Here is a 19,914-nt window from a genome sequence, read left to right as displayed (position 1 = left end):
TCAGTTAAGCTTCGTTTTTCACGTTAAAGGAGCCCTCTGTCTAATCAAAAAGCTGTTCCACAAAAATTTAGAAGAAGTAATACAGATTTTAACGTTGTTTGTTAAATGTATTAAGAAAGAGTCAACTGCCAAAGTTTTAGGCTTTAATGCTTCGTGTTTGACAGGTATTAACTGCTAGGTAGTCAAACTGTTGAACAAGCTAACTGACGACTAAACGAGAGGAGAACAACAAATTTCACTCTTACAAGAACAAAAAATAACGTTGGCTGTACAATTACAGTAAAAAGGGGACTAACATTTTTAGACTCACTTGTTCAGCTTTACTCATTTATCCTCATCTTCTCATTGAAGTGAAACAACCAATTTCAAATTTTCATCTCGACGACAGCCGTTAAGTGGCGCCATTTCCCACCGCACGTGAAGTGAGCACGCGGACGGGTATCGTAGTGGGGGGCGGGGCCATGCAAATGAGGAGCCGTTGAGTGAATAGATGCTCGAGCTTCTGTGAGCGGAGCGGGACACTTGCTGTTGGAAAGAAGAGACGAGGACACGGAGAAAGTACACAAACAAAACAGACCACTTTCACTCGACTCTACAACCATGTCTTCAAAGTGCCCTAAGTGTGATAAGACGGTGTATTTCGGTAAGTGATCCTTGCTGTTATTTTTTACTCTCATGTGGAATTCCTGTTGGGACATGACGGTTATCCCGCTTGTTAGTCAAAAGATACTAATGACAGAATATCGATCATTTTGGGACAGCTTGTTCCACAGCATTTGGGGGGGGCTTGAGCTCATTGTAATACAAATGTCATGCATAGTTTCCCTGCAAGAACGGAAAGTAGTTAATGTTCATTCATTCAAAACAAATACGTTGCACACAACTGCATTTAAGCTCTTTGTACATTATTTCACCTTCCTAAACTGCCTATTTTTCCAATAAGGTTTTTTTTAATGTTCACTTGTGGCTGTTTCTCTGTGCTTGTACAATATCCAAAACATATTTTAATTTTTTGGACTGTTTTTGGATAACAATGGGTATGGAGCGAATATCACTTTAAGGTTTTTGTTTAGTGCTGGGAAAAATGTGAAGCCTTCTTCATACATTCACTTTAGGAATTTCATACATGTAGAGTTCACAGTGTTCCTCAGATTAGTCTCCTTTTTAAGGGGCAGAGTTGCTGTTAATGTGAATCATTTACAGAGACAAACTTTGGGAAAACACAAAGCTGGAGAGGCAAAAAGGGCCCATGTAAAGAAAACCCCCAAATGGAGTTATTTCAGCAAATATGCATTTATTTCAACATGTAAAATGTTTGGATGTGCCTAAGATAAAACATACCCTTTCTGTGCCATCCCTGCAGAACTCTTTGAATGATTTATCTTATTTTGACACTGATCTGTGCCATTTTTAATTTGTTGTGTTTGGTAAACATCCAAGCATGACAGTTGGCTTTGGTGTGTGCCTGATTGAAACCCTCGCCAAGAGTGCAGAAATGCCATATGCTGAGATTGCCCACACGGCAACATCATGCTGCGTCAGTGGGATGAAAACCTGTAAACATGCATCTCGTGCATCCTTGTAAACAAAGATGCAAGAACAAAACACACTTGAGTCATCTTCAGCCAGATCAAGTATGATTGCATCGTGTATTTACTATAAGTGATGTTTACAGTGGAAGAAATGCACACAGATGAGACCAAAGCACAGGATTAAAGGAGCTCAAGTCATGCAGATAAACAAAAATTAACACTGCTGCTTTGAATCTTAAGATTACATATGATGTGCATCCAGGTCAGTTTATTTAAGGAACTTTTTGGTTTTCCTGTGAGACTCAGAGTAATCCTGTGTTTACATTTGGCTCCATGCTGAGAATAAAAAAGCGTTCTTAAACGCTGATCTTCCCTCCACTTCACAGCGCACATCAGAGCTGTCACGGGGGTCAAAATCAATTATGTGAGTGGATGGAAGTCCTCTTACGTAACTGGAGTGGCAACAAACATCACAGCTGCTGCTCATCCTATGTTTCTCTAGAGCCACTGGCATGGAATAATACGTACACAAATAAGATTCGCCTCTCTCTGCTCAGATTTATGCATCTCTAAGTATTCATTTGTACCGTAGCCTTAATTTGCAGAAAAGAATGAGTCACAGCTCCAGTGTGATGAATGTTATTTTTTTATATAACGTGCTGAGCATCATCCTGATGGAGTTATTTTTAGTTGGGGTGTGCCTTTGTGTGGTGGTGAGCACTCAGGGCTGAGGTCACTGTAAGGATGATGTATGGTTAAAAAGGATTCAGTTTGGGAGGATTCAGCTGCACACATCATAAATGGGGAAGGTGGGGAAAGAAAAAAGGGGGTGGATGACAAAATTGAAGCAGAAATCATTGCATAGGAGGCTGGGAAATGTACGAGACAGATAAGGAGAGGTCTAGAGTTGCAGTAATAATTTGGTTGACCAAAAAGAAACTAATTGACAATTAGTCGTTCAATTGGTTCTTTAGGTTTTGAGGCAATTATTTGGAATTGGAGATTTTCTGTATCATTTTCACCCAATACCTAGACTTAGCTCTTTGCGAATACCAATTCAGTGCTAGTTCCCATGTGATTTAAAATATCCAAAATATTACTGGGGCAACATCAACTGCTGACATTCAGCTCTGACTAACAGGTTCAGGCTAGAAATGCACCCATCTGATCTGAGTATTGTGTACTGTTCCAATGCTCCAAGACTCAAAAATGTAGATTAAATTTCAGCTTCAAAGCAATCCATTGGGCAGATCAGGCTCATCTTGTTAACTCAAGTTTGAAAAGCTTAAAGTCACCAAAACACAATTCTTAGTAGGGTTGCAGGATATATCAGGTATCAATATCAGTGTTGGTCATTTTTCTAACATGTCGGAATTGGCTGATGTGTAAAAGTGGGCTGATGTTTACTCAGAACCTGCCAGCCATTTTCAGGGCATCTGGACAATCTTTCAAGACCCAAATAATATTGTTTTCTATGACTATGTAAACACTTTTTGATCACGTTCATCTCAGGCGCTCCATCCTTTGATCCTCTCCATAGTCATCTGTTCTCATGATCGCACCGCTTTTTCTCTCTGAACTACCTTGACATATCATCTCAGATTGTTTTTTTTTCTTTTCTTTTCTTTTCACCTATGTTGCTATCGGTAAATATTGGTTATCGGCCATGACAGCAATATCATTATCAGATATCGAATATCGGTGTAGGCCAAAACTTTTATATAGGTTCATCCCTAAATCTCAGTCTTGTCCTCATATGAAGTAATAGAGATTGATTATGGGTCAGTATAGTATCAGTCAATAACAAAGCCAAGGTACCTTGTTGGTATTAGGAGTCAAGTCAAGACACCGGATGATTTTGAGTAGAGATAATACAGCTAATCAGCCCAATATCAATACCGATACAGACACTGGAACAAAAGTTAGTTCGAGACATAGCTAGGAAATTTGAGTTATGATATGGATTGTCCAAACAAATGGTAGCTTGATTTTAGACTATTTGTTTCATACCCTTAGACGATAGTTAAGCTACAGATTCAGACACAAATACTTGTTACTTATAGTGATATTAAAAGCAAAGTAACTGTGGCGACAATTTTCTGCTTTGTTTGATACCTGGGATGATCAATGAAGATTACTTAGGATTTATAATAGCCCAAAGAAAAGGCATCGATATGTTGCAGGGATACTGATGAGAACTCTTCGACATTTTGGTTTGGTTTATAGTGGTATCGATTCATGTGTTATTTCTCACATGATGCTATTAAACCACCAAATTTTCAGGAGGGAATAAAATCTTATCAGCTAGATATTGACAACAACACCAATTTCAATACAAAGACTTAACAATTGAAAGGTTTACTTTGACTTTTGTTCTTTCTTATTCTCGTATGAAAATGTAGCTTTTCTTGGATCATTTTTTGAAATAGAAGGATAGATGACAACTAGCAGATGTTGATATCAATAATGTCACTGATAATGAAACCCCACTTATATTGGTGTTGAAGTAGCTCTTGTGAAGATTGACTGCTTTGTTTGAAACTGATGACAGTAAATTAAGTTTGCCTGGGTTTTGGACTGGTCTTCCAGAGCACTTAAAACAATTTTTTTTAAATTCTTGATGCTTGTTTTAAATTGGTTGTCTCTAAAGGTTCTCATTGGTCTAGGTCATGGTAATTCTGAGCTTGATCTAAAGAAGGCAGCTGTATTTGGTAGAAGTTATGAAGACATTTCACCTTTCCTCTGATGTGGCGACACTTATTCAGCTCTCAACATATTAGTGGATGCTGCTAGAAAATTTAAGCCATCAATATCTTATGGGTTGATTGTGAAAACAGCTAATGGACCAACATTTATCACTGAAGAATATAACTGTCTCAGTCTCAGATAGATCAAAGTTGGAGAAAAGTACAGTACTGATGATCCACCCACTTACCCACTCCTCTCAGTTTCAAGGAACCGTCTGCTAAGGTGATTTTTCAGGTCTGCAGAAAAGTTTGAGTCGCTGGATTGAGAGTGTAAAGTGAAAAAATATCCTTCGCTTCTGATCTATGCCAGGACATGTGTTATTGATAGAGAAAATTGTCTGTTTCCTGCCCCGTTCTGCTCCCTCTTTTGCTTCTTGTGGTGGTTGATGGTGTGCTATATAGAGCAGTGATTGGCGCGCTCTGCATCTGCTCCTACAGCTGGTGCCTAATATTGGATTTGGCATGGAGCGGCTCCTAAACACTTGACTCTGCTCCCTCAGTGAGGAGACGCATTTCAAAAGAGTGATGTGAGCCGCAGTCTGGGGTTGAAATTTTTTTGGTTTTGTGGATTTTTTTTCTTTTTATTATTTTCCGTAAGTTTCCTTAATGAACAGCTGCTCTGTGGTAGCGATGGTTAAATTTCGCCACCAACAGTGACTGTAAGCCTGCTGGTGGCGTTTTTGCAACCCACAGAAAACGGTTTCTTATTGCTGGTGTAAAAAGAATGTGAACATGTTGCTTTTTTAATTGTAGGGTTAAGTGAACTCGTAAACCCAACATGCGCATTATGGCCTTGCATCTGTCAGTTCCAGTGGTACAGAGATGCTTAGAATACACTGGGGACGACTGGCTGACATGTGACCAGGCCTGAGTGGAAATTCAACGTTAGCATGTGCTCAGCACAGCTCAGCACGGCTCCCAGCTCTAGACCCAAATTCAGCCAAGCGAACCAGCAACAGCTACCACGCAGCACGCCAAACTGCAGCGATGCATCTTTGTGCAGCAAAGTGAATAAGCGACAACTTAATGGGAACTAATGGTGCTCTGCTGTGAGTTTCTCTTTCTTTCATTCAGCAGTTCTCTCTTTCCTCCTCTTCAATCACTTGCTCTCTTGCCTCGGGCCCTTCTTCTTCTGATTTTTTAGTTTTTTAACCACAAGGACCAGGGGAACTGGGGTAAGATGGCTCTCCTTTTATTCCTGCAGAGACTCCCAAAGTGCCTCATGCATTATAATGAGAAACGACATCTCTATCCACACAAAAGCTCTTTCTGTCTCCATGTACGTTTGTCCTTCTGCAGAGACAGAGTAGCTCCCTCCTCTCAGCCGGATGATGTTTCCCACACACCTCTTTCTCACCCCCAAACATCCTCCACACAAAACCTGTATTTTCTTTACCCCTCTCCTCTGTCAACGTTAGAGTACCCTGTTTTCCACTTGGCTGCCCGGTGGGTTGTGTGAATGTGCCTCGTTCGTTATGTAACATCATTTCTTGAGTCGTTGCCTCCTGCTCGCTGCCATTGCATAACCTGCCAGCTACTGTGCGCCACTCAATAAGGGTCCTCTTTCTCTGCCTTTTTGAGGCACTAATATGATCCCTTAATGGAGATGGCATTACAGTTGGTGCTGAAAGGAAGGCCGTCCCCTTTCCCCAAAACACAGGTGAAACTGGTCTACCTTGGAGAGAATGACCTGTTACATAATCGCAAGTAGAACAAAGGGACAAAACGCACTCCCTATTGAAATGACCAACACTTTATTGCTACACTTCATGACATTTTTAGCATTTAAATTACATAACTACTAACATTTTCCAACACTGGCTTCTTCTGCTTTATTCATTACATGAAAACTTCATTGTTGTACATGTAAACAGCCTCTGCAGCAACCTAGTCACATTTCCAATAGTTTTTAACTACAAATCAGAAAAACATGAGGTAGAAGAAGTCCAGAGGGCTTTTTTTGTATTAATAAATGGATGAATTTTAAATCACATGCACAAAAGATGCTTGGGGAACAATGCCCGCATGTACAGGATGTGATGCAGTGGACAGAAAGCTATGACATGCACGCATTTCATGTGCAATAACATCAGTTGAGTATCAACATTCAATCTTCCTGATTCTGATTTAATTTGATTTTTTTATTAAAACAATACGACATGATGTATTCTCTTAGCTTTCCATGGGTAAGTGAGCACAAAAGTTTTTATTCTTATGTTCTGTTTCTTGGAAGGGAAGTTATTCCAGGTTTGCTTGCTTTTTGGGTTGAAGGTTTCAATTGAAAAGTGATTCTGTGATCTGTATTGAATGAAAGTTCTTATTAGAGACACATCACTGGCTTTGGACTGATTAAGAATTAAGGGGCCGTTTACACGACAACGGTTTTAGGGTGAAATGCAAACGTTTTGTTGCGTTTCAACTAGGGCTGCACAATTATCGCAATCGCAATCGCAATCGCAATGTCAGCACATGCAATTACGTAATCGCAAAAGAGGATATCGCAATCGCAATGTCAGCACATGCAATTCAGATTTTTCCTCCATGATAACCAAGGAAGTCTGTAGACTCATCATGACACAACTTTTTTTATTAAATCGCAAGCACAATCGCAATCGCAATATTGTCCACCTAATCGCAAATCGCACCTTTTCCCCAAATCGTGCAGCACTAGTTTCAACCTCGCATTTACACGGAAACAGCGTTTCAGCCGACCTAAAATGCAAACTTTTGAAAATGGCCTCCAGAGTGGGATTTTTCTGAAACGCTCCCTACACAGTTGCCGTGTAAACAGTAAGCTGGCGTTTTCAGTGGAAACGCTGTGGTCACAGTCTGCCTCGCGCGTGCATACAACAGGACAACAGTACCATTGGTACGATCGTCACGAACTACTGTGTTATGCTTGTGCTGCTCAATCTGCTGTATCTGCTGTCTGTCTTTCAACAAAATCTGCATCTGTTGCTCCACTTTTTATCTTAGTATTCCCCAACACACCAGATGACTGGCTCAACTCTACTTCGGTGGAGATCCCACAAAAGCGGCTTCTGGACAAGACAGTTATAGCATCACCTATAGGCCTGGGATGCTCACTATAGCGTTTTCAGTCCATCAGCGTTTCCGTGTTAACACAGATTTTTTTCACTTGAGTTTTCACTGCGTTTTAGCGTTTTCAGATGAAATGTTGTCATGTAAACAGAGCCTACGTTCCCATTGATTTATTTAAAGAGATGCATGTTAATAAAATTAATTTACATTCTCATCTTCAAGATATGCCTGTAATTTTAAACTCTAATTAGAAAGGTGCTGATATTTTCAATTCTAGACACCTGGTCAACACTGTTGTCATTAAGACTGTGTTCAAATTAGATGCAACATACTATCACTCTTGGTAGTTGGAACAAGAACTATTAATCCTTTAAAGGATTTATTCACATTTCAATGTTTCAGGTCCATAATTTAATGCTGAACATGTTTTCTAAACCAGTTGTTTACAAAGTAGGAGTTGCAAAACACTGATAGGGTGGTTGTGGAATGCTTTCCTCAGTCAAAAACTATTTTAAATTGCATATTTTATCCAATATTGTACAGGTATGAGCACATAGGTAATATAGTTTTCTGCCCACCAGCTAAATTAAGCATTGTTTTTTCATTTTTCATCCATTTTTTTTAATCAGACTAATAGTTTATTCCCACAGTAGAGGGTGGTTGGTGAGTAGGGATGCTATTTTTGGGGTTTGAAAATGGAGCTGTTGAGATTGGAAACCTCTGGTTTTAGCTTTTGCACAGTCACCCACCATTAACTAGGGGTTTTGGCTCCTCTTGAAGAATTCTACCATAAAGCTACGATGCTCTACTACCTGGATGTAAACAGATGATGTAGCTTGTCACACGTAGTTGTCACATGTAGGTTGTCACACGTAGCTTGTCACACGTAGCTTGTCACACGCAGCGTATCACACGTAGCGTATCACACATAGCGTATCACACGTAGCGTATCACAAGTAGTGTAGTGTAGTGTATATCACACATAGCATGGCACAGTTTAGCAATATTTTGACCCAGATAATGGAGACAAGGTCTTATGTTAGCTCTATCAGTTTAAGTTTAAGTTGTGATATAACTTGAAGTGCCAGCAAAGACATGCAGATGTTAATCTGTACAGAGGACTAAAGGCTGGTGGTGCTAGCTTCTCTAACCTTGGCCTCACGCAGCAAAGAAGTTTGATATCACTTTACCGTAAGCCATGTGGTCCTACATTTGGCTATGTTAAATTGTCTGTTCTCATGATTGTTTTCTTACTTCTCACCTTAACAGTTAATTTAAATCAAAATTATAGTTTTGATTGCAAAAGATACAACATCCATAGTTCTGAGTTATTCAGGGAACACCACTGGCTTTTGTTGGCATTATTCACTTATGTTCTTTGACACTTTCACACTTTGACTCTTTACCTATAAAGTGCACCCAAGGAAAAATGAAAGAATGTGTATCAAAGCTGCCACTTCATTGTTTTTATTCTTTGGTTGTTTTTTCACGTGCAAGTGTACAATGATTGTTGAGAATGAGGATTTCCCGGAGCCACTGCATTCTTTAGGACTGAGTGATGCAATCCCATTCAGACAGAACTTCCTTGAAGCTTGGATACAGAGACTCTGTAATCAAGTCAAAGAAGAGATGAAACGGGGCTTTATGAATGCACAATAAGTCATTGTCACTATGTGTCAGAACATATAAATAGAAGCTCCTCTGAATGCTGAACAATTTCTGGACAACTTCAGGGGAAACTGCTTTCCTCACCCATTCTTTTATCTTGACATGGCGCTTGATGAGACTCAGATGATTTCACTCAAAGTCAACTTGCGTGTGTACCTTTTTGCTTCAGTCATATGATGTCTGCCCTCTGGGGCCGATGATCTAATTACCAGTGGCTACTTCTGAAGGTGCTATGCTACCAATACAGCCCTTCGTCCTCTTTTGAAGACAGTCCACTTATCTGTAAGCGGCCATGCAGAATAGATCTTTTTGAAGTCCCTGTAGTCGGGACACGGTGTACAAACAGGCTCAGGATGAGGTGCATTGTGGGGCAAGCAGTCCCGAGGGTTCATGGAGGGCGAGCGTGTCACTGAGGCAGGGACTGTGGAGCAGCAGCGCTCTGCCTGCGGCTCCTCTGACCAGCGTAGACAGGATGCGAGTTAACTGCAGCCCATTTACGTCAGCTGGGCAGATTCACGAGGCCACACTCTTTTATTCACAGAGGGAAAGGGAGAGGGAAAGAGGAGAGAGCCTGGGGAGGAAACCTCGCCTTGGCTGAGGCGACAGACGACCTCCAGAGCAAAGTTTTGCCTCTGGGTTGCATCAGCCACAGCAAGATCCAACTCCATGTTTTCTAGTTTCTCTTCAGGCATCGACTCCTCCCTGCACAGTCATGGGAAGCAGCGCACAGACTCAGCACAGAGACATGACAGTGGACAAATCAGATCTAATGTTTAACACACCGCTGCCAGGGTCAACTCACAGAACCAGGACAGGAGGGGATTTTTGGAAACTTTTGTACGTAAACTCAATCAAATGTCTTGAAGTTCTTTACAAAACTTATCAAAGAAAGATTGGATTACTAAGGCACTTTGAGAACTTTTGAGTCATGTCTAACTTCCATAAATTGGTCTTTTCATAATCTCCAATTCAAAATGAAATTATCAGCACCATAATTTATTTATTTCTAAATGCTGTTTCATAGCATTAGTGGTCAGGTCTTATTTTCCCAGGAGAACACTAATCAACTCACAGCAAGTAGACCAGAAGTCCCTTTGATGACACAACACCAGCAGGACAAGTTAAGCTGCGTAGACCAATTGAAAAACAGGATCTTTCCTTTTACCGAAGAAAACTATTTGTTGAATTTATTTTGTTGAGATGTAGTTGATGTTTTGATAAAATCCTGCAAAAATGCAACCAATTCTGGCCACAGGTGTCGCTGCAATCAACGCTAAAAGACAGCCTTTGCAGCATCTTCAACAGCAAAAATATTAGCTGAATGAAAATTAAAGCACAAAAGTGTTCAAAAAAATCAGACAGTGACACCAAACTTTGTCTATAGCTAGTAATTCTTCAATGATTTGTTAACCCAGTGATCTGGAATGATTGTTGTGTTGCTTCTTGGGATGTCCTGATCCGATACACTGATCGCCTGATATGGCTATTTTTGGAGGATTGGATCGTATCGGATTTTGTTGCGTGATCGGTACTGATCCAGTTTTCACATGTTTTTAGCACTGTCACGCTTTACAGCTGCTGTAAATCAAACTACGTTGCAAACATGTCCACTGTGTGGGACTATTTCTCTTTGGAAAGCAATGATAGTAAAACAGCGTCTTTCAACATCTGTAAAGTGAGTGTTCCTCGAGGAGTTACCAACAGGGCTCACTGTAATACAACAAATATGATTCATCATTTACAACAGAGTACAGGATTAGTCAGAGAAAGGTATCTGTATCGGATCAGTATCGGATCAGTATTGAGTCAGTATCATATCACATATGAAAAAATTGGGATGGATGAGAAGTAAAAAAATCTGTCTCAGGACATCCTTAGTAACTTTACTTGTGGGAATGAGATTGCATCATGTACTGACAATGATAGAACATTAGTTTATTTACTTTTAGAGAGACAAAAAAAAGAAAATAAGGACATGAAATTATAATAAACTAAAATAAGTTGTTCTTAAGTAATTTATTAACCAATATAGTATATTCCAAATTTTTAACAGGAGGTTTCAGTATGCCATGATTAGCCTTCATACTCTGTATGTGTGACATTACGTGACGTTACTTTGCCTCCAGCCTCGCCAGCTAGTAAATGAGTTGCTTTGGAACATCTCAAGTCTGCACCTTGTAACTATTAAGAGTAACAATTGGCTGAGTTTAACAACATTACTGTTAGCTGACAGGATTGCAGATGGTAAACAGATGGTACAACAAAGGGCTACACAGCTGCACAGAAACTGCACATTGCAGGATTTGCTGAACAGAATGGAAACTGTAATGCTGGGAAGGTAATTTGATCCTATTTTGCTCTTTGAGTCCATAACTTTCAGGACTTTAGGAACTCCCAGCTCATCAGAGTAAAAATTTGATAGATATAGCGTATTGGGATAACTAATTTGACATTTTAAGAATAAACAGTGTTGCATTCAGATGTGTAATGAAGAAGTTAGTTCTCCCTCAGCTTTAAAACTCTGCCAAAGTCATTTCCTTCTATGAGGTTGAATGACCTTGTGTGCCCGCTTCAATGGCCATTGTGTGTAAGTGAAGTAAAAAGGTCACAAGTCCTTGAGGGTGTTTGTACTCCAGAGATCAGAATCATAAGAGGATGCAGAGAAGGAAACACAGGCTGCTTGTTTTTTCCTTTCCTACATTCTTGAGTTTCTCTTTTTTACCTGAATGTACTCTTCTGTTCCCGCCTTGCCATTTGGGCCCAAAGTCAGTCAGGTGTGTATGGAGTGTATTAGGACGTGCTGTTATCTCTGCTGTCACAGAAAACACCCGCATGGACTCAGCTGTCAGTGTTACATGAAGGGAAAGAGAACAAGCATGGAGGGCGGGCAGTGTGTGTGAATTTGTGTGTTTTGGATGACTTTATTGTAGGAAGAGCTGAACAGATGGGTTCACATATAACCAGAGGGTGTAACAGAGCAGAAGGCAGCCAACTGTGATTTAGAGATGTTTACAATAACAGTGGTTACATCATGAGCATTATGAAGCTGTTTACACGTTTCAGATTAGATTGTTAATATCCTTATTATCTGTGACAATGTGGTGGAGAATATAACCATAAACCATATGAAAAGAGGTCTATATCGATTGTTTTTAACCTCTCTGCTTCATACAAGCAGCCTTTGAAGTTCTTCTAACTTTAACCCCCCTGCAGCACGCCAAACAGCATCCGTGGCAGCCTCTAATTCATCCCCATCCTGACTGAATTATTGAGCAATAAGAGAGCACCCATACACGATGCTGCTGCCCAGCCCCTTGGCGAGACATTCCTGCTGTGCTGCATGCTGGGTATTCAGCTGTACAAATGTTATTCAGCACTTGTTTACCTCCTGTGACTTTTTAGGTTTTCGTTTAGACAGAGGAGACTGATTTCCTCCTGACTCGAGGTGAATCTCCATCCATCATCAACTTGTGTTTAGCCACAGCTGCCCCGTCACTGTTCATGATGAAACAACCGTAATTAAGTGATTTGGGGAAATGGGCTGTTAATGTTTTCCCTCTGAAGACCCCTTGTTAAACTTGTGTTGCTTAATCTCCCGTCCAATTACCGTGTGTTTGTGGGCCTTTTTGTTTCAAGCCCGCTCCCATGCTGCTTTTCTTACAGACTGTCTGTACACACAGCATGATTGGTTTCACTCTTAATATGATCTGAAGTAATTGGATCAAGCTACAGAACAAACTAAATAAATGCAGTTATGGTTCGATAAAAGTTCTCTGATGTAGCTCCATCCGTCAGCGAGCTGAACTGATGCTGTTACCGACTGGAAGATCACGAGTCAGTCCATTTTATGCTTTGCATTCTATCGTTGTGTGACTCCAATTGACCAGAAATAAACTCAGGCTTGATCACCAGTGCAAGTTTCCTCTAATCAAGGACTTACGCTGAACCTGCTGAAAGCTCTAGTGTTGGTTAGTGTGGATTATCTTATGTAAAAGAGTAAAATTCAAAATGGAATCCCACAACACGGAAATTTACCGTTACAGTAGCAAACAAGAACATGTATAGTGTAAACATTGCAATTGGAATATTAAGAGACGAATAATATAATATGAGTAACAAAGGAAAAAAAATAAGACTACAATAAGGCCAGAGGGCCCACAGGGTCCAGAGGGCAGCCTTAAGACAGACATGGTCTTCTTCATCAGTCTGTTTAGTCTCGCTGTCCTTCGTCCAGTTTGCCCACAGAAGGTAAAATCCTTCCAGTGTGGCGTTCGTGTCTGGTTTTAGCTCTGTGCCTGTATTCTCTCTGGTGATGGGTTAGCACCACTAGCTCATCCATCTTATTGAAGATTGATCTTACCTTCCTCATAACAAAGGATGTAAAAACAGGTTGATATTGTCTCTTCTAAACTTACACCAGAGCACCGGCCTGTTGGTCTTGTCTCCTTCTCTTTAGCTCGCTTGGGACATCCGGTCTAGCACCAGGTAGCCTTGACCTGCTACAGGCTGCTAACAGCTGATCTTGTGTGTAAACAATGCAACCATGGTTACACAAAGGATCCCTGACACACAGAGGAACAAAAACAGAAAAAATACCACCACAGATGTAACCAATTTAGTGTCCATGGCCAATAAATGAGCCAGAAAAGAAAAAAAAAGACACGTATGTACTTATGCACATGTTGTGGATGATTTGGTTGGGTTGTTTATGTATTATGTACAAATTTTCCTTTGGGGACAATGAAGATATCATAAACTTAGGTCAAATCTGTAGTACTTGATCAGGGAGCTATCCAGACTTTTCATTGATTGAGGCAAAAGAACTAAAGTCACTCACTCGTTTCTCTGAACGGAGAAGTCTATTGTGTTTCAATGACACTGCTTAAAATCAAATGGTGGCACTTATATTGTTATAATGTTGGGTGTGAAATCAATTTTAATACTTTTGAGCCTGTTTGGTAAGTTCCTGGCTCCACATTACCTTCACTCCTCAGTGGGTGGAGTGCCCCAGCCGAGGTTGTGTTTATTCATGTCAGGTTAGAGCAGAAAACAGACTCTGCAGCTACATTTACATAATACTGTGATAATGTGTTTCCAAATCTTACAAGAGCTAACCGCGGTATTTGTAGTTTATTTTGACAGTCTTGCAGAAAAAAACCTCTGCATAATCACAAGAACACTTTTCAAGCATGTTGAGTCGCGCCTCCTCTCCTGTGTTAATATTCAGCAGCATCAGTGAAAGTGAGCACTTGTAAAACACTGAGGCTAAATCAGCGAGAAGAAGAGTCATCAGCCGGCTGTCTCTGTGATTTAAACCATATTGACAATGCAATCAGAGCGCACACGAGCAGACGGAAGAGCTTAGAGCAGGAATTTACAAACGAAGTTAAGCGGCTTACTTGTGCAGGTATCATATGGGTGTGATCATGACCTCCAACCTGCTGGAAGCTCAGAGTTTCTGCAGTAACACAGTCAGAAATGAAATTGATACAGAAAGTTATTCTCAATATTTTCTCACTCTGAAGTGAGTTTAATAAGTTAGGAGTTTTTCTGGACCACTGCAGCCCCTACATTTTCCAAAGATCAGGATATTTTACTGTAATAAAAATCTCATAAGTACTTCATTTTTATCATAAAACCTTAAAGAGATGTGACTTTTTGCTCTCACTTTCAGCATCAAGACTGGATTCATCCAATATTCAAACTTTAAGCTTTTCACTTCTTGAAACATTCATCTGCCTGCACACTTTAAAGCTATTTAGAGAAGTTTACAGGTTTTTTTGGAAACAAATCAAAATTAATAGTGACAATTTCTGCTCTGTAAATGTCCAAAACAGCTTGCAGTGGGTAGGTTGAAGTCCAATTTAATGGCTGCACACTGCAAAACCAACTTTTCTGTTTTGGAAGTCATTTTTACATTGCTCACAAATTAAAACAAACTACATCTTGTTGCTGTCCAATTAAAAAAAGTTTCTCCACTTTTAGTGAATTTGACTTTCTGTGGTATATAGTCTGTCCAGTCTCCCCCCGGCCACTGTCATTGCTGGGGGCCTAAGTGACCAGTGGAAAGACATTTTATTACGTTAGCTAAATAAAACGCCTACTTCATTCTGCTGTCTTTCCCTACCAGGAGGGGAAATTTGTGTCGGGTACACTTTGTAATGTACTAGTTTTTACGGGAAAAAATGCATAGTTTCTTGCAACAAAGACAGAAATGGTGTGATTTCCTCGAGCTGATGAGTGCATGTCAGAATCGGTCTACCGGCCTTTAGGTTATCATGATTTCAGGGTGTAATCACAGGAAAAAGCATTGATAAGGATATTTACCCGTCTGCTATCAATTGCTAACCCACCTATGGAAATTATATTAGGAGACTCAGGGTTCGTAATAACCAATATTAAGACATGTATGGCTGTTACAAGGTTTGGCTGTTTCCAGCTATACACTTAAGTCCATCTGAAATGTTACATGATCTATGTATGACTACATAGATATAGTGGTTTCATTTTGGGTCTTGTATATGTCAAAGCACAGTCCTGTGTTTATTTTAAAGTAAGTATATGAGTGAAATAGTTCTTATTAGACATTTCCTTGCTTTTTGCTCTGAGACCAAAAACTTAGGACACTTTATTGGTTGTTTAAGTTAAAACATAAAGATTTGATTGTTTTACAGATATTGTTCAGTGATTTAAAAAAAATAAGTTTGGAACATTAAAGGTTAAACAGTTATAATAAATACAAATCGGTATCGGTAGGTCAAGCCAGAAAATTGTGATCGTTGCACCGCTAGTTTTTAAATGCTTCAGGAATTTTGGAGTTTTTTGTGTGTTTTTTTTTTTTTACAGGGGACAGAAACTATATGCTTTCATGTGTAAACTTAAAAGACACTTCAAAGCCTTTCAAAGCCTGAACTCCAGCTCAGCTAATTACATTTTACAGTTTAGCAGTTTCATCAACTCACCTTTCAGCATCTTTCTCGTCTACTATTTCAGTTGTAACTCAAACACTGATATCTTTTACATTCAAACTGATGGTTCTACTGTTTTCACGAGAGCTGAGCCATCACTGGGGGATAAAAACATGCTTTTTTGTTCCTACTTTAAACCAATCTCAATTATCTTCAAGCTGTGATGCAGCAGAGGTAGGCTGTCAAATTTGTGTCTTGGTGGAATATTTGCACATAGGGTGGTAAGCCCTGGAATTAAAATAGATAAATCTCCCCTGTAAAAACACCACATGAAACATTAAAAGATTTAGGTTATGGGTCTTGAGGGCAAAAAACATAAGGCAAGCATTATTGCAGGAATTTAATCCTCTTCAAAATTTAGGTTGTGTTGTGTTGTTTTGCGTAGCTAAGAGGGGCTCAGATAGTGGACAGTTAGAGGAGCTCTTTGATATAGGCTGACTGTAACATCTAACAGTTAAGTGTTAGCAATTCAAAAGCTCCAAATGACTAAACTCAAACAGACTTCTCCTGACTTCAGCTGCAACACTTCAAATCTGTAAACAGTTATTTTTCAAGAGAAAATACAACAGTAACAAACACAAATGTCAGGTAACATGTAATTTAACTCTTCAACAGTGGTTTCCCAAAGCTGGCTCTCTGTTTACATCCAATCACAGAGGAATCTTTTGTTGTCTGCTCTTCGGTGAGAGGAAATTGCAGACTGTCGCGAGAGAAAACAGATTAACTAAAAAAGGATTTGGCACATCCTCGCTGATGTTGACAATGTCGAAGTAAATTTCCGGATAGACCTTCCTGCGAACGGGGGCTTGTTTGTTTACACGAGTGGGTGCGTTTACCCTGGGGTTGTTGCTATAATGAGGTACAGGAGGACTTGGTGGCACTTAAGCAGAATCATTCGTGCCTACACGTCAGCTATTTTCGGAGACATCAGCACATTGGTGCAGCCTTTACATCATTTCGATCTGTTCTGCTTTATTTTTTGTAAAATGTCAATGTAGGTGCACATTTTCTGGCTTTATTTTTTATTTTTTCAGAGGCTGGGGATATATAACGGATAATAGGGATAGAGGCTTGAAGCTGGGGATATAAACATCTGGGCCAGGAGCAGATCCCCCTCCACCTTCCCCCACTCTATAACTCCAACAACACATAATACAGACAGACAGGCTCACCCCTCTTACAATAACACAGTCCTTTAAAGAGCGAGCCGTTAAACAGTGGACTTTGTTACCGCACACAGACACAGACACGTGCGCAGGAATGAGGACGTACCAGCAAGACTCTGACGTCTGGTTTCATTCAAACCAGTCCTGAGGTGTGTGCATGAGGCGTGAGTCAGTCACCGGCACATTAAACATGACACATTGAGGACACACTGATTGTATGTTTAACACTCTGGAGGTGTCAGGAAGTTTATGGGTGTCCTTCAATTTAGTGGGAAATAAATCACACTCACTTATCCTCGATAGGAGTCAGCTTAAGCCCCTGCTGATTCTATTTATAATCTCTTTAAGTATTTCTGAAAGTGTTTAGAGGTTTGCAGAAACTAGAAAAGGCTAAATTTATAAAGAGAAGCCCAAGTTTTCTTACTTTTTAAGGAGGGAGTTTTCATCAACCAACCCTATAACCAGAATTAAAAATGGCAGAGTTAGGAAGTTTCAAGTTTTGAAGTTTAGGAGCCAAAATCTGTTCTTCTGCTCTTATGAAAGCATTTGGCTATAATCTGACAGCATTGTAGCCTCTTGGGGACATGTCCCATTGTACAACACTTTTGGTGTAACCAGAAGTTAATCGTAACAGACTTCCGGCCAAGACTTCCTTTTGCATGTGTTGCCTGTGATTAAAGCCCAACTAGCAACTTGATAAGCAAGATGGATTTGGTGTTTGGAAACTAAATCTAAAGGGGGATTGTTAGCCAGTCAGAGTAATCAAAGCAAAATAATTACACCTCATCGTTTCACTCATTTCGCCTCCCAAATGGACGTAGCTTATGTAAAACAGAAAACAACAAAGATGATTAGAACAATTCCCATATCCAGTCCTGTGGCTTCAGGTTTTGTGTTTTCATGCAGTAGTTTATTCAACACTGCACACAGTTGGATTGTTAGTTGTTCTTCCTGGGACTTTTATGCTTTTTTTCACTAGAGAGGACAGGACAATGATTGCAGCTTAAAACAGGGTTTAGGAGTGACTAAGTTGTAACTTCCAGCTGTGAGGAATGAAGAAATGGTAGAAGCACTAAACTGTAGTTTGTTGAGTGTCCCTTTAAAGCTGGCTCCAGAAGTACCAGAAACCAAATACACATCAAACCAAAAAAGATGATTTTTGCAGCATAAATGAAAGTGTTTACAGTAGGGATGGGTACGGAGTTAGGAACTTTGATAGGTACTGACTGAATTCTGTCAAAAGTACCGGGTATCGATTCATGTAAAATCAAGAGGTAGCATGTTTAGGTACCTAAATGCATCCTAGTGACTGGGAGGGAGTGGAAGAGGTTATATATTGAAGAATAGCCATGTTAAATTGAAAAAAAAAACCATTTTATTATTAAAGAAATTAATATTTTTTTGCAACATAAACACAAAAAAGTACCAAAAATTGGTACTCTTGAGTACAGATACTGATTGCCAGGTACCGGGCATCTGTACCGTATCATTTCACAAATATGAAAGGCACCCATTCCTGGTTTACTGCTTGGTTCAAAGATGACTTTGTCCTAATTGGCCTATTTCTCTTTCCACATACACTGTACGGTGGGTGAATTGCTTTATAACTCTGCAGTTTAGAAGGTTTTAATATCACAAGTTTACCCAATCAGAGACACAGCTCACTTGACGGACAGATGAGCACCCTGTAGCTGTTAGTGAGGAAGCTTAAAGCCCGCCTCATTTCCAATATAATCTCCCCAACGATAGGCTTCAAAATTCCTTATCAAAAACAGATGGGTGACATCATAGAGACTATGTTCTTATAATTCACAGTACATGGGGATGACATGGGGGTAAGAGGCAGCAGGTTGGACTCAAACTTAAGTTCAGTGTCAGTGTTGGAGTCACTTTTTTTTAATACATCAAAATAAATGTTGTAGGTTTTTCATATGTGTCTCCTTTGTGCAAATATCTAACCAAACAAGCCATTGAGACGGTGCTAATATTCTCACTTTCAGCACAGTTTGCTGCTGTAAATGTCATCCAGTATTTGAGATAATCCCTTCTCTAGTTCCATCTTACAGCAGACAAGTAAACACGTCAGAACAATCAGCACTTTGCACAAGAGTTTCATGGGAAGCTGAAGAAATTTAAAAAGGACAAATCATGCTCATCCAATTTGTTCATTTCTTTTAACTCCAGTGTTTGTGTCTGGAGGTATTGTGACTGTCCTCTGATTGGAGTGCAGGTTATTGATTCAAAGAGTGATTTATCACAGACTGTTCAGCTCCTACAAACTAGACCTTTTAGGGGTGATTTAACATTTCCGGGAGTCTTCTTCTTCCAAGTCAGCATTCCTCTGCTCTCAAGTGCTCATGGGAGGTCTCCTCTGTCCCTCACCCCGTCCCAAGGTATTCTCAAAGGCCCTGTTGTTTCCAATTAGTCGTAATTGAAAGAGAGAGCTGACGGTAAATGCAGTGGGGTACTCACAAACCTCTAATCTGATTCTTAGCAGAAATTGTTAAATCAGTTTGGCATCAGTTAGAGGAAACCCCCGTGAAAGGTGAACATCTTGTGTGTTTTGAAATTCTTTTCATGCTAGGTGCTGTTATGACTGTTTAAAGCAAAAACTGTTGGTTGGCTTGAACAGGTCTGATACATTTATGAGCTTATAAGTTCTGGTTGTGTGTCAGCCTTTTGTGATATCTATGTGAAGTTATAGCCTCTTTTATCGCTTTGTTTTTGTTCCTTAGAGCTGTTCAACACTAAACTCTTAAGTCTGCTTAAGATTTTATTTGTTCCACTTCCA

The 19,914-nt window shown here is 39.9% G+C and overlaps 1 protein-coding gene across 1 annotated transcript in view; it reads left to right on the top strand.

Moving 5' to 3' along the window:
* Nucleotides 1-484: 484 nt before the first annotated feature.
* Nucleotides 485-19,914, top strand: part of crip2 (cysteine-rich protein 2) — a 31,758-nt gene continuing 12,328 nt past the window's right edge. The window contains exon 1 of the mRNA XM_074691716.1: nucleotides 485-643. Coding sequence (XP_074547817.1) covers nucleotides 601-643 — 43 coding nt within the window. The 5' untranslated portion in view covers nucleotides 485-600. The remainder of the gene's footprint in view (nucleotides 644-19,914) is intronic.

The sequence above is a fragment of the Halichoeres trimaculatus genome, unplaced genomic scaffold (assembly GCF_033239565.1).
Source record: "Halichoeres trimaculatus isolate MK-OKI-2021-1 unplaced genomic scaffold, fHalTri1.1 fHalTri1_scaffold_17, whole genome shotgun sequence".
Classification (NCBI taxonomy): Eukaryota; Metazoa; Chordata; class Actinopteri; order Labriformes; family Labridae; genus Halichoeres; species Halichoeres trimaculatus.
The sequence above is the reverse complement of the archived record's forward strand: the minus strand, read 5'-3'. Positions and strand labels throughout refer to the sequence as shown.